Here is a 15673-nt window from a genome sequence, read left to right on the forward strand (position 1 = left end):
AAGCGCATGATAGGAGAGGGGAGAACATCAATACACTGTAAGGGTAAAGAGGTTGGAGATAGGAAATACTCAGCTCTTATGTGCATTGAAATTGACTCAAAGAGGGAAGAACAATCAAATACATTGGGGCAGAGAATTGATTTGTGCCCTATAGGGAAGTAGAAGGGTAACAAACAAACTGGTAGGGAGGAAAGCAATACAAGGGAGGGAGAGGGTGGGGTTGAAGTTTAAAAAGATTGTAAAGAAAATAAGAGGGGAATAAGAAGGGAGGGGGGTAGAAAGGGAAGTAAAATAAGGGTGGGAATTAGGGGGATCGATTAAAAACAAAACACTGGTGTAGAAGGATATAGTGAAAGAAGAAAGGGCAGGACTATGAGTGGAAATCAAAATGCTGGGAAATACACAGCTGGTAATCATAACTCTGAATGTGAATGGAATGAACTCACCCATAAAATGCAACCAAATAGCAGAGCGTATTAGAAACCAAAACCCTATCATATGTTGTCTACAAGAAACACACATGAGGAAGGTAGACACACATAGGGTGAAAGTAAGAGGATGGGGCCAAATCTATTGGGCATCAATTGATAAAAAGAAGGCAGGAGTTACAATCATGATATCTGACAAAGACAAAGTAAAAATAGATCTAGTCAAAAAGAGATAGGGAAGATGATTACATCCTGATAAAAGGCAGCATAGACAATAAGGAAATATCAGTATTCAACATGTATGCACCAAATGGCATAGCATCCAAATTTCTAAAGGAGAAACTAGTGGAGCTCAAGGATGAAATAGATAGAAAAACTATACTAGTGGGAGACCTGAACCTTCTTCTATCAGAACTAGATAAATCAAAACAAAAAATAAATAAGAGGTAAGAGAAGGGAATGATATCTTAGAAAAATTAGAGTTAGTAGACATGTGGAGAAAAATAAATAAGAGACAAAAAGGAATACACCTTCTTTTCAGCAGAATATGGTACATTCACAAAGATTGACCATGTACTAAGGCATAAAAACATTTCAAACAAGTGAAAAAGAGAAGAAATAATAAATGCAACCTTCTCAGATCACAATGCAATGAAAATAATAATTAGTAAGGGTACATGGAGAAGCAAATCAAAAATTAATTGGAAATTAAACAATACGACTCTCCAAAATTGGTTAAAGAACAAATCAGTCCTAGAGAATCAACCAAAAAGCTTATAGAAATAATCAACATTGGGGGCAGCTGGGTAGCTCAGTGGATTGAGAGCCAGCCCTAGAGATGGGAGGTCCTAGGTTCAAATGTGACCTCAGACACTTCCCAGCTGTGTGACCCTGGGCAAGTCACTTGACCCCCATTGCCTAGCCCTTACCACTCTTCTACCTTGGAGCCAATACACAGTATTGATTCCAAGACAGAAGGTAAGGGTTTAAAAAAAAAAAGAAATAATCAACATCTTTAGCAAAGTTGCAGGATACAAAATAAACACACATAAGTCATCAGCATTTCTATATATCTCCAACACATCTCAGCAGCAAGAATTAGAAATGAGAAATTCCATTTAAAATCATCCTAGACAACATAAAACACTTGGGAATCTATCTGCCAAGACAAACAGAGGAACTATATGAACACAACTACAAAATACTCTCCACACAATTAAAACTAGATCTAAACAATTGGAGAAACATTGATTACTCATGGGTAGGACAAGCTAACATAATAAAAATGACAATTCTGCCCAAGTTAATTTACTTATTTAGCGCCATACCCATTGAACTAGAAAAAAAACATAACAAAGTTCATTTGGAAGAACAAAAGACCAAGGATATCCAGGGAAATCATGAAAAAAAAATGCAAAGGAAGGAGGACTTGCAATCCCAGATCTCAAACTATACTATGAAGCAGTGGTCATCAAAACAATTTGGTACTGGCTAAGAGACAGAAAGGAGGATCAGTGGAATAGACTTGGCGTAAATGATCTCAGCAAGACAGTTTATGACAAACCCAAAGACCCCAGCTTTTAGGACAAAAATCCATTATTTGATAAAAACTGCTGGGAAAATTGAAAGACAGCATGGGAGAGATTAGGCTTGGATCAACACCTCACACCCTATGCCAAGATAAACTCAGAATGGGTGAATGACTTGAACATAAAGAAGGAAACTATAAGTAAATTATGTGAACACAGAATAGTATACATGTAGATCTTTGGGAAAAGAAAGACTTTAAAACCAAACAAGAGCTAGAAAGAATCACAAAATGTAAAATCAATAATTTTGATTACATCAAATTAAAAAGTTTTTGTACAAACAAAACTAATGCATCCAAAATTAGAAGGGAACCAACAAATTGGGAAAAAATCTTTATAACAAAAACCTCTGACAAAAGTCTAATTACTCAAATTTATAAAGAACTAAACCAATTGTACAAAAAAATCAAGCCATTCTCCAATTGATAAATGGGCAAGGGACATGAATAGGCAACTTTCAGTTAAGGAAATCAAAACCATTAATAAGCACATGAAAAAGTGTTCTAAATCTCTTATATTCAGAGAAATGAAAATCAAAACAACTCTGAGGTATCACCTCACACCTAGCAGATTGGCTAACATGACAGCAAATAAAAGTAATGAATGTTGGAGGGGATGTGGCAAAGTTGGAACATCAATGCATTGTTGATGGAGTTGTGAATTGATCCAACATTCTGGAGGACAATTTGGAACTATGCCCAAAGGGCAATAAAAGACTGTCTGCCCTTTGATCCAGCCATAGTACTGCTGGGTTTGTACCCCAAAAAGATAATAAGGAAAAAACATATACAAAAATATTCATAGCTGCGTTCTTTGTGGTGGCAATAAATTGGAAAATGAGGGGATGCCCTTCAATTGGGGAATGGCTGAACAAATTGTGGTATATGTTGGTGATGGAATATTATTGTGCTCAAAGGAATAATAAAGTGGAGGAATTCCATGGGAACTGGAATGACCTCCAGGAATTGATGCAGAGTGAAAGGAACAGAACCAGGAGAACATTGTACACAGAGACTGATATACTGTTGTACAATTGAATGTAATGGACGTCTCCATTAGTGCCAATGCAGTGACAACCCGAAGGTATCTACGAAAAAGAACACTATCCACATTCAGAGGAAAAATTGTGGGAGTCGAAACCCTGAAGAAAAACAACTGCTTGATTACATGGGTTGAGGGGATACGATTTGGAATATAGACTCTAAATGAACATCCCAGTACAAACATCAACAACATGGAAATAGGTTCTGATCAAGGACACATGTGGAATTGTGTGTCGGCTACAGGAAGGGTAGGGAAAGGGAAGGGAGGGACAGAACATGATTCTTGTAATGAAGGGAAAATATTCCACATTGACTAATTAAATAAAACTTTAAAATAAAATAAAATTTAAAAATCAGATAAAAGTTCACAGAAATGAAAAATTCCAGGTGATTCAGTGAAGGTTTCATAGATGATTGACATCAGAACTAGAATTTGAGAATTGTACAAAAAATCAAGCCATTCTCCAATTGATAAATGGGCAAGGGACATGGATAGGCAGTTTTCAGATAAAGAAATAAAAACTATTAATAAGCACATGAAAAAGTGTTCTAAATCTCTGATAGTCAGAGATGCAAATCAAAACAACTCTGAGGTATCACCTCACACCTAGCAGACTGGCTAACATGACAGCAAAAGAAAGTAATGAATGCTGAGGGGATGTGGCAAAGTTGGAACATTAATGCATTGCTGGTGGAGTTGTGAATCAATCCAACCATTCTGGAGGGCAATTTGGAACTATGCCCAAAGGTTACTAAAAGACTGTCTGCCCTTTGATCCAGTCATAGCACTGCTGGGTTTGTACCCCAAAGAGATCATAAGGAAAAAGACATGCACAAGAATATTTATAGCTGCATTCTTTGTGGTAGCAAAAAAATTGGAAAACGAGGGGATGCCCTTCAATTGGGGAGTGACTGAACAAATTGTGGAATATGTTGATGGAATACTATTGTGCTCAAAGGAATAATAAAGTGGAGGAATTCCATGGGAACTGGAATGATCTCCAGGAATCGATGCAAAGTGAAAGGAGCAGAACCAGGAGAACATTACATACAGAGATAATTACACTATGGTACAATCGAATGTAATGGACTTCTCCATTAGTGGCAATGCAATGATCCTGAACAACTCAGAGAGATTTAGGAAAAAGAACACTATCCACATTCAGAGGAAGGACTGTGGGAGTAGAAACACCGGAAAAAAAGCAACTGCTTGATTGCATGGGTCGAGGGGATATGGTTGGAGATATAGACTCTAAATGACCATCCTAGTGCAAACATCAACAACATGGAAATAGGTTCTGATCAGGGACACATGTAAAACCCAGTAAAATTGCGAGTCAGCTGCAGAAAGGGTTGGGGGGAGGAGAGGGAGCGAAGGAGTATGATTCCTGTAACCAAGGAATGATGTTCTAAATTGAATAAATAAAATTAAAAAAAAAAAAGAACTAGGATTTGAAGTAAGATGTGATTTCAGCTGGCAAAAGAAAATAAGTATAGTGAGTAGCAATGAGGCTGGGCAGTCTAAAAGGTAGAGGCTAAATAATGTCATGTATTTGGGGAATAGCACAGATTATAAGGTTAAAAGATAGGTTGCAGATAAAAGAGAAGGAGCTATAGGGTGAAAATAGAAGTTGAAGGTGTTGAGGGTTCATGTCAGAATCATAGTGTATTAAAGTAATAAGGGTTCATTTCAGATCAACCCTTTCATTTTTATAGATTAGGAAACAAATTCAGGAGAGCAAAGATAACATGAGAATATTCATAGACTAAAATTTTAAAATCAAACAATTACAAATAACAATTTATCACTTTCTTGGGTTCCAATAACTTCTTGTCCTTAAGAAATCTGAGAGCTACGAAGCAGGACTACATTTTTTTTTAAAGTCTTACCTTAGGGGTTAAGTGACTTGCTGGGTATCTCACAGCTGGGAAAATTGTCTGAGGTCGCATTTGAACCTTCAACTACATTTTTTAAAACATGCTGACTTGAATAAGCTGTGGGGTAATGGATCAGGTAAGTCAAATATACAATAGCAGTCTTATGGCTTCCTTGAATTCCAACATGATGATCTGCCCCAACTCTCACAAATTCCTAAAAGAGCAATGACAAAGGCAAACTGCACCTTAACTCTACACTTAAAATAAATAAATCAACCACAATCTTTGAGTTTGGGCTGCTTATCTGTAAAATGATAGATGACCTCAAGGATCCTTTATACCTGTAAATAAGATTACATTATTTCTAACCAATAAAGAATTCCGCTATAAAACATTTGAGGGAAGAAGGAAAACTATGAGTATATTATCCCATAATAGTGAAAATTACAGAAGAGAAAAAAGTATATAATGTCTTCCTCAAACCCAGAAGGGTATCCAAAAAAAACAATTTCCAGGGTCCACTTTTTTCCTAAAAATTTAAATATTTTGAATTTTAAAAAGGGATTTGGCTCTTCTCTTTAGTTCCCTTAAGCTTTCTTTTTTTTTTTTTACATTAACTCCTTATTTGCCATTTAGGTCTAGATAAATGGGATTAACTTGCCCAGGGCACACAGCTAGGAGACCACATTTGAACCCAGGATCCTCTTCATTGCCCCCATTTAGTTATATTTTCTATTAACAAACTAAAAGAAAAAATGGCATTAAGACAAAAGGAATTGGGGGATTTTAATAAACTTTTCTAGCAAGGTTTAACCAGAAGTTTCTAGCTGACTTCTACATATAAGCAGAATATCTTGCCTATAGAAAATTTAGTTGTTGTTATACATACCAAGTACCCATTCCATAAAATTGCAAATGACTTGCAAATGGGTGCAGAAGAGAGTGCAGAAGAGAATGCCAGGCCTGGAGTCTGCAAGAATCCTCTTCCTGAGTTAAAATCTGACTCAGACACTTACTAGCTATATGACCTCGGCAAGTCATGTACTGTTTGCCTCAGTTTCCTAATCTGTAAAATCATCTGAAGATGGAATTGGCAAAGCATTCCATTATCTTTGCCAAGAAAACCCCAAATGGGATCATGGAAGAGTAGCATATGACTTAAACAACAAAAAATGAAGTAGGAAGAAACCCTTAATTAATAATTATTATACGGAAACACAGAAAGATACTGAATACTAAAATCTAATATTGGGGATAAGCTAATTAAGCATACTTAAGAGTAGATATCTTTGTTTAATAAGGACCTTTCTTAGTTTCTTCCATTGGCTCCTTCATTTATGTTGGTACCCTGAGTTCATTTTATTGTAGGATTCAGACATGAATTTTTTATGTTAAAGTGTTAAATAAAACACAAAGTATGTCACAACATATACTGAGTGAGCTATATATTTAGAGAGGCTTGTGCTTTACCATACTAGCATCTTTCTAGTTCTGGTTCTCCTATCAACTAATTATGTCACTGAGCAAAACACTTTCTCTCTTTAGTCCAGTTCTCTCATTTGAAAAATGGAGGTGATACTTGTAGTACCTACTTAACAGGGCTGCTGTGAGGAAAAGCGCTTAGCAAAACTGAAAAGTACTATATAAACATGAGTTAATCTCTTTTCAAAAAACAATTTACACCTGCGTTCAGGAAATGGCACAACTCCTTTAATTATCCCCAAATTTCTTCCAGAAGCCTACGTCCACCTTTTTTAATATCTGTGTTGCAGTAAGACTACAAGATATGAAACACTACAATCTTCAGAATTTAAATGAGTAACACATAGGAGATCATATTAAAGCATATTGTAGATATATAGGCTATAACATAACAAATTAAAAACTTTGAAAAGATGTAGCAAAATATATCTTTTCAGAAATGTACGATCAAAACTTTTTTTAGTAAAAAAAAAAAATAGACCAGAAACATTCTGGAGGGCAATTTGGAATTATGCCTAAAGGGCTACAAAACACTGCATACCTTTTGATGCAGTAATACCACTACTACATCTGCATCCCAGAGAGATTTAAAAAACAAACACAGAAAGGTCTTATTTGTACAAAAATATTTATAGCTACTCTTTTTGTGGTGACAAAGAATTGGAAATTAAAGGAATACGCATCAATTGGAGAATGGCTGAACAAATTGTGGTATATGGATGGAATACTGTGCTATAAGAAATGATGAACAGGACTGTAAATACCTATAAGAACTGATGCAGAGTAAAATGAACAGAACCAGGAGAACATTGTACACAGTGAGAGCAATATTGTCAGATGATCAACTGTGAAAGACTTAGCTCCTCTCAGCAATACAATGATCCAGGACAATCCTAAGGGGCTTATGACAAAGAATGTGATCCATCTCCACGGAAAGAACTCCTGGGAGCCAGAATGCAGAAGAAAGCATACTATTTTTCACTTTAATTTATTTGGTTTTTTATCTTGGGGTTTTGATTTTATGACTATTCTCTTAAAAAATGAATATGGAAATATTTTATATAATACATGTATAACCCAGATTGAATCAAATTGCCAGCATGGGAAGAGGGAAGGAAAGGGGGAGGGGGGGAGGACGATAAGTTTTAATATATAACTTGGAACTAAAAGAGAAGTCTAATATTCAATTGTTATTATATTCGAGTGAAGGTTGGTGGAACCCTTGCTGAAAACACCACTAGGTCCTCTGGTTGAAGATTACCCAGGCTGAGCCAGACACCAGGGCAGCACTTTGGATGGTAAATTAAGACTATTCTCTACCTTTTTCTTACATTTTTCCAATTACACTCTTTCCACCTATTTGTAAATAAAGCTGTCATTTTGACTTAAGCTATAATATTTTTAAATCTGTAACCACAATATTATTTTAGAACTTTTATAGTTAGCATAAAACCTAAATTTTAAATTCTTACAGTTTTAAACCTAGAGAATGTGAAACTTTTTAAATACCTGATAATTGTATTTCAACATAACTGGTTTCCACTGAAAGCTATGTATTGTGTTTTATACATTCAAAAACTTCAATCTGAAAAGGGGCCCATAGGTTTCACCAAACTGCCAAAGAGATCCATGACACAAAGAAAATTAAAACTTTTTTTTTCTAAGAGATGGCTCTCTGGAAGGAGAAACAAGGAAAGATACAAGGAAATATTTAGGTGATGCAAAAATAAAATTTATCAATAAAATATATATTTTTTAAAGCTGAGAAAATATTTTAAGATAAAGGAGTTTAACCTACTTTTAAAGTCTCAAAATAATCACCACTTGTTACTATCACCAACTATTTCATTTTCCAGCTGTAGATACTAATTATAATAGTATAATGTTCCATTAAGTCCACATTCTCAGTTGTCACTGAAGGTGGCATGGAAGCAGGGTATCATGGAAAGAGCATTTGTTATTAGGGAGTAGGGTTTGAATTGTTTCCACTTTAAGAAGCTCTATGTAAACCCTTTCTTAACATCAGGTTCCTTTTTGTAAAATGTAGAAATATCTAGCCCACATGGTTATTATGAGACAAGTGCCTTGTAAGCTTTAAAAAACATGTGGGACTTGGAATCAGGAGGACTTAAGATTCAAATTCTAGTTCCCATATTACTATGCAACCACAGGCAAGTAACCTAACCTCTTTATGCCTATTTCCTCATTTGTAAAATAGGGATCATAAATATATCACAGGATTATTGTGAGGTGAAAATGAAATTTGATAAAGTCCTCTAAGCACCTTAAAGTACTGGGTAAGATACTAAAACGCATCATCATGGAATTTTAATCTTAGAACTATAGCAACCAACTATTCCAACCCATAAATGAAAAGAATCCTCACTATGACATACCCGATACATAAGAAAAGAGACCCACACTCTCCAAAGGTAATTCATTTCACTTTTGTATTGCTCTAATTTTTAGGAAGTTTTTCTTGCTATAAATTCTAAATCTATCTCTCCACAACTTCTACCATTGGGAACCAAACAGAATCTTAATCTCTCCTCCACATGAGAACTCTTCAAATATTTGTGGAGAGCTGCTCTTCTCTCCTCTCCATGCTAAGTATCTCCAGTTCCTTCTACTGATCTTCATATGACATAGAGTCAAGGCCCTTCAGACTATCCTTGCTGACAATCTCTGGATACTCTCCAATTTATCAGCGTCCTTAAACCATGGTATCCAGGACCAAGCACAATACTACAAATAAGGTTCGATGTGGGTAAAGAGTGACTACCACACCTTTTTTTCCAGATAGTCCAAGATTGAATTTGGTTTTTTGGCTGCACATCATGCAATTGAAGCATATTAAAAGCTTGCACTCCACTAAAATCCTGGACTGTTTCCTAAACAAATGCTTGTCTATCCATGATCCCTCTCCCCCCCATATTAAATTTGTGAAATTGATATTTCTGAAGACTTGACATTTATCCCTTCTGAATTTCTTCATATTAGATTCAAAACAATGTTCAAGTTTGTTAAGATTGTTTTGGATCCTGATTGTGTCATCTGAGTTAGCTAACCCTCCCTTTCCTGCTTTGTGTTCTCTTAAAATTTGATAAGCATGTCACCTAAGCTTTTATTCAAGTCACTGATTAAAAAAAAAAATGGAAGCAGCCCAAGGTCAAGCAAAGATCCCTAGAATAGGCCCCTGAAGTCCCTTATCTTGTTAACATGGAATCATTAACTACTCTGAGTATAACATTCAACCATGGAATGACAGAAATCTAACCCTCATCTCTTCAAACAGTATAAATTACTTTATCAATTATTATCTATTTTTTAAAGAATCCTGTCAAAAAAAAAATAAATGGGGTCTGGCAAGACTTGTTCTTAATGAAGCCATGCTAACTCTTCCTAATCACCATTTACAATATATTCAACAATCATCTCTTTAATGATTCATTTTAAAATTTCTCCAGGAGTCAAATTAAGCTTACTAATCTATAATTTGCAGACTGTTCTCTTCTGGGTACTTGTGTGTGTTTTTTTAAATCAGGACACTTGCATTTCTCTAATTTTGTGATATCTCATCTCCTGTTTTCCATGATCTTTCAACTGTCAATAACTGTCAATCATATTTGCCAATTATTTGAAGACCCAAGGATATAGTTCTCCTGGGGCCAAGTAACTTCATCAAGGGCAGTTCAAATAATCAAATAAACTCTTAAAATCTCCTTATATATATTGAGCATCACTTGCCTGGTAGTCACTTTTATTTTATAATTTCCAATGTAAAACTCATTTTCCTTTGCAGATAAAACAGAAACAAAGTTAGAACAAACAACCTTGCCTTCTCTCTCTTGGCAGATATCATTCCCTTAATCAGGGCAAGAAAAGGTCCTATTCCTTCATAATCCTACTTTTTCTCCCCATTATTAAAACTCATTATGAGCTTTGGCACTCCTGAATCTACTGCCATGTTCTTATTCTCTTTTGTTTCCACCTTCCAACCATTTCTTTTTAAAATCTGACTTGGCTGATGAGTTCCTCGGGCATCTAACTATATTGGCATCTTCAGAACAATTCCATGTTTTTTCCTCACTGGAATTGATTCACTTTGTGGCTCTAAAATTTTCTATTTACAATCTCCCATCCTTCTTGACCTGCCTTCCCCTGAAGCATTTTACTTCATGGGATCCAGTCCCTCCTCTGAACCTTCTGAAATATGCTTTCCAAAAAACTAAGGTACATTTCAAAACATGCCTGAATTTCTTCTCTTTCTCTATCACAAATTCTGTATTAAGTGGTCACTTCCTTATAAAGTTCTTATCATTTACACTCCAGCATTCAGGTACAGAATTTCTCTTTATTAATTATTCCACCTTTTGAAGAATGAAATTTTTACCAAGGCAAGACAATAAGTTTTAGTTGCTTTACTTTTGACAAAGAGAAAGAATGCCAACCTTAGGAACAGATGAAGTATAATTATGGTTTAGGGCCAGGCTCGTGATGTTTCCTTAACTAATCTATTTCCTCCCCCCACCCCCCACCCCCCAAGGTGCTGTTTGGTACTCTAATGGCAAAAAAAGGCACTGGAATTTTCCTCCTTTGACCTCCACTCTATCATGCTCCCTCTGCCCCCCCCATGCAGTTCCTGAGATAATATACAAAGCTACTAACTACTACTCCCCTTTGTCCAGAACCCCTTTTACTTCTTCACCCAAATGAATGGCAATATCTTAACTCTTAAAGAAGTCTTACACTACTTAGCACAGTACCTAAGCCAAAGGAAATCAACATTCAATTATTTTCTTAGATTCCAAGATAAAGCCCCCAAACAAGTTGTAAAAGAATGTGGCAAATGACTTAAGTCAGGCACAGAAAATGGCAAATTAGCATCTGGATTCTAGCAAAGAGAAGACTTTAACACAAAATACAATTCTAAATGCATAATGGATCCCTTAAAGCTAGTTTCTCAACCACCTTAAACCAGGGCACTGTCTTCCTTACTATTTGTAAAGTGATAAAAATGTAATTATAAAAATGGCATTCTCACCAAACTAAGTTCTTTCAAAAGATGGTTTGCATGTTTTAAAATGTATAAGGAGAATCAATGAAGATAAAAGCTGGTCTTCTGCATTGTAATAAGTTTTCAGAATCCCTTAGCAGAAGGAAAGATCTAGACCAACAGAATAAAGCAACAAAAATCTAAAAAGGCTTTTTAATGAAACACCAGGTCTGGAAAAAATGATGAGTGCCAGGATGAAAGTATTCAATTTTTACACAAACAAAATCAACGCAGTTAAAATTAGGAGTGGCAGAGCTGCAAAAGAACCTGCTAGAGAAGACTTAAGAACAAGGGGAGGAGTTGACTGAAAACAGGAAGAACACAGCTGAAGAGGAAAAGAAAACCCAGGAAGTAAGGATGGAGAATTCCTTTCCCAATCATGGAATGTGAATAGGGTCTAAGTGACTAACACCAGGAGAAAGTCAGAGATTCTCCTATGGGCATAACATACTAGCTGAATTGTTGAGGCAGGTGGCTGCTAAGACAGCTGTTGTAACCAGAAGCCAAAAAAGGGATGAACCTGGGGCCCCAGCAAGCCTGCAAACGGAAAAGGGGGAGTGAGGACAGGGAAGATCAGGAAGGTAGTGTAATATTTTAAGTTTAAATTAAGTTGATTAAGTTAATTAACATAAGGCTATGCTTGTAATATTGCCCCACAAGTATGGCTGGTATCCTAAAATTCTCTCATACTAGTGCTTTTAAATCAACTGTGCCAGGTTGCAAAGGACAGAGTGAGGAAAAGAATTCAAATCAATCCAAAACATTTATTAAGCACCCTAGGACTTGCAAGACACTGTGGTGTGAAACTTAGGTGAAAGGTCACAAATTCATTCAGTCTGTGAAGAAGAAATCTTAACTGTTGGGTGATGAAATGAAGCAGCTAATCTATCTGAAAAACTGGGAGTTGTTCTTGGGTAAGGTAGATACAAGACCACTCAGTTTAGGTACAAAACCACTCAGTTTAACACCTCATATTTCACAAAGAACAAGAGTAAGATCAGTTCCATTTTTAGTGAACATCTCAAAACAGCTGGAGTCAAAAGTTTAAAAAACGGCTATTTCTGCAACACCCCAAAATATCTTTCACCACCCTCCAACCTGTCCCCCCCACCCCCGCCTAGATCTAAGTTCTGACACTGGACTGTGGGGAGTGTCCAAACATGACCCTGGCAGAGGCTCCCTGCAAATTTAGATCTGTCACTGGTCATCCGTGCATGGACTGCCATGTCAGGCCAGTTTCTTGCCAAGGATTGGTCATAATAAAGGCCATAAACAATGATTCGGATACCACTTATAGGGAAAGATGGCATTAAGAAAGGGCGGCTGGGTCCAACACCCACCTTGCTCGATGCATCTCCTCCCCCCCCACCAACCCCTATTCCAGAGGCTGATCCAGGTCAAGGCAGGCTGGCAGTCGGAAGACACCGGATCCCCCAACCTTCATTTACTCCCAGTGCCCCCACCCACTCACCTGCCCCCTACTTTGGCCTGGGGTGGGGGGTGGGGGGCGACCAGGGACAGAGGTGGAGACAGTGAAGCCCTTCCCTCCCATCCCCCCATAAAAATACGGACACCTCTCCACCCCCCACCCCCGGGCTGATCAAGGACTAGGCGGGCGGGCGTCCAGCGCGAGCCAGGCCGGGGCCTCCCTGGTGCAATAGGCTATCGATTCAGTAGCCTGTCGCTAGGAGCCCCAGGAGAGCGAGGCCTACACTTCCCCGGCCTCGATTTCACCATTTTCCCCTAAACCCGAGGGGTAACCCCCGGCTGAAAAGGGGTGTGGTAGAGGAGGGTGATGTGAAAAGGAGGGGAGCGCGAGCCACAACTGGGGGTGGGTGGAAGTGAAGCCCGTAAGGTTAGAGGGTCCACCTGCAATGGCAGCCTTCCACCCCTACAGAGACGGAAGAGACCGAGGGGGCGTGGGGCAGGGCCTGGGTCTAGAATGGAAGGGGAGCGGGGTAGAGATGCAAGCTGCCGCCCAGGTCCGGCCCGGTCCGGCCCAGCTGAGCCTTGAACCCGGCCTCCTCCTCTGCCCTAGCTACAGCCTGGGCCCCGGGCCTGCCCGGCCTCGACAGCCGCAGGGTCCCCGAGTGCACCTGGGCAAGTAGCGAAAGGAAGAGTTTCCCTTCAAACTTTGTCAGGGACCAGACAGCGGCCCTGGTCCCGTGGTCCTGCCGGCTGCGCCGTCCCCCAGTCTCCCGGCGCCCAAGGGGGCCGAGCTCGGGAGCTGTCAACCATTTTAGATCTTTTTTTGACCAGGCATCGCCTCCCCGCCCCCGCGGGTGCTCCCCCCCCCTCCCCGAGCCCGGCCCCAGCTTTGGCGGGACTCCCCTCCCCTCTCCGCGCCCAGGCTAGAGAAGGAGAAAGAGGAAAAGGGAGCCCCGAGGAAGGGGGTGGGAAGCGATAAGGTCGGCTTTTACCTGAGACCAGCCACTGGCCTCCATTGTTGGAGAACTCAATGGCATTGACACAGCCGAAGTGGCCGAGCAGGTCCTTCTTGTAGAGGTTTCTGCAGCCCCGCAGGCGTCTCCTCTGGAAGTCCTGAGTGAGCAGCGGGTCCCCTTGCAAGCCCCGTTGCGACAAGAAGCCCACTACGGACCTCATGCTGCTGCCCCCTGGGCCAGCTCTCTTCTTCATGCTGCGGCCCCGCTGCTCCTGCCCGCGGCGGCGGCGGCGGCGGCGGCGGCTGCGGAGGAGGCTGAAGCTGCTGCTGCTGCTGCTGCTGCTGCGGCTGCTCCTGCTGCTCCTCCCGCTTCTCCCGCTGCCGCCGCCGCCACCGCCGCTGCTCCCTCCACTCGCCGCCCCGGCCTGGCCCGGCCTCGCTGCCTCCTCTGTTTTTCTCCACCCAAGCCCTCACCCCCACCTCCCCCTCTCTTGGTTATGATTATGATGACTTTTTCTTAACCAGCCATGGCAGACAGAGAGACAGCGAGGGGAGGGGGGTTTGGACGCTGCGATGCATTCGCTGCTTCCTGATCTTGTCTCCCTCCTCCTCCTCCTCCTCCTCCTCCTCCTTCTTCTCCTCCTCCTCCCCCCTCCACCGGCCCAAGCTCCACCCTCCTTGGATCCCCGCCTCCTTCAGCAGCTGATCTTCAGCTGCAGCCGGGCTTCCTGAACACACCGCTTTTCCTGGTGGCGTCTTGGTGACGGCAATACCTACCTTCCCTCCCCTCCTTCTCCTCTTCCTCTTTTGCCCTCCCCCTCCGTCTCTTCTTCCTCCTCTTTTACCTTTTTCTCCCTCTTTCCACCCTACTTCTACTCCTCCCACCCCACCCCCCTTCTTCCCCAAACTCCCATCTTTGGAGGCTGGACCTGTGATTTCATCAGGATAGGGATCTCCCGGATGAGGAAGCGCCCCCTCCCAGTGCCCCTTTCTCGGCCACTTACTACCCCAGAGAGAGTTGCCTAGAGTGCTGGGAGGGTTCAAGTGGTTTGCCCGGGGCCATCCAGCGGGAACTTGAACCCAGGATTTCCGGGTTCTCAGTCCACGCCTTCCTGCCTCAGTCTTCTAGGGCTGTGGGTTTTTTCTATATCTCCTGTATCCCTAGATTGGCCGCCTCTCGGGGTTGCAAGAGAAGAGGGGTTCCGTCTGCCTCTGTCAAAGGAGAGGTTTCTAGCTGAACTGGTACGTGTTTTGGAGCGAAAAGAAATAGCATCTAGGTCCTTCCGGGATCCGGGTTCCAGGAAAGCCTTTTAATATTTCACCTCCTACCTCCCAAACCCCAAACTCGAAGGAGCTGGACCCAGAGGATGCCCCTGGATCTTGCTGCTCCCAGCTTCTCGCCGCGGGTCCTCCACACTTTGTGAAGTTGGACTTACGTAACAATAAAAGGTCCTCTGGTTTTTCTGCCCCCAAGTATTTGCTTGCCTTGCTCTCTGAACCTGAGAGAATACGTTTAACAGCAAAGCATTACAAACTCAAGATCAAGCACAATGACAGGTTCGATTCTTAAGCCGATTCCCAGGCTCAAGAATTTGAACCGAGAGGGTCTGCTCCACGGCCCCTCCCCCCCCTTCGAATGTAGATGAAGCTGGGGGCAGCCTGTGGACTTCCATATCGACAAAAAAAAAATTGTTTTAATTATAAAAGTTGCTCAAACTTCTTGAATCTGGGATCCAAGGGAGAGATGCTCTACAACTTTACTTAAGTGAATTAACATACCTCTCTCCTACCTGCCTTCCCCAAATATATTCTTA

At 40.5% G+C, this 15673-nt stretch overlaps 1 protein-coding gene and 1 long non-coding RNA gene across 3 annotated transcripts in view; one reads left to right on the forward strand and one right to left on the reverse strand.

Moving 5' to 3' along the window:
- Positions 1–14491, reverse strand: part of DCAF5 (DDB1 and CUL4 associated factor 5) — a 199848-nt gene extending 185357 nt beyond the window's left edge. The window contains exon 1 of one of the 2 annotated variants that reach the window (XM_016423271.2): positions 13897–14491. In XM_016423271.2, the coding sequence (XP_016278757.2) occupies positions 13897–14113 (217 nt within the window). In that variant the 5' untranslated portion in view covers positions 14114–14491. Of the gene's footprint in view, positions 1–13572; positions 13710–13896 lie in introns of those variants that run through there. The other variant, XM_016423273.2, reaches the window with a different exon arrangement.
- Positions 8798–9297, forward strand: LOC103093475 (uncharacterized). The gene is made up of 2 exons (XR_457459.2): positions 8798–8852; positions 8956–9297. It is a non-coding gene; the product is annotated as an uncharacterized LOC103093475 (long non-coding RNA).
- Positions 14492–15673: the final 1182 nt, after the last annotated feature.

The sequence above is a fragment of the Monodelphis domestica genome, chromosome 1 (genome assembly GCF_027887165.1).
Source record: "Monodelphis domestica isolate mMonDom1 chromosome 1, mMonDom1.pri, whole genome shotgun sequence".
Lineage (NCBI taxonomy): Eukaryota > Metazoa > Chordata > Mammalia > Didelphimorphia > Didelphidae > Monodelphis > Monodelphis domestica.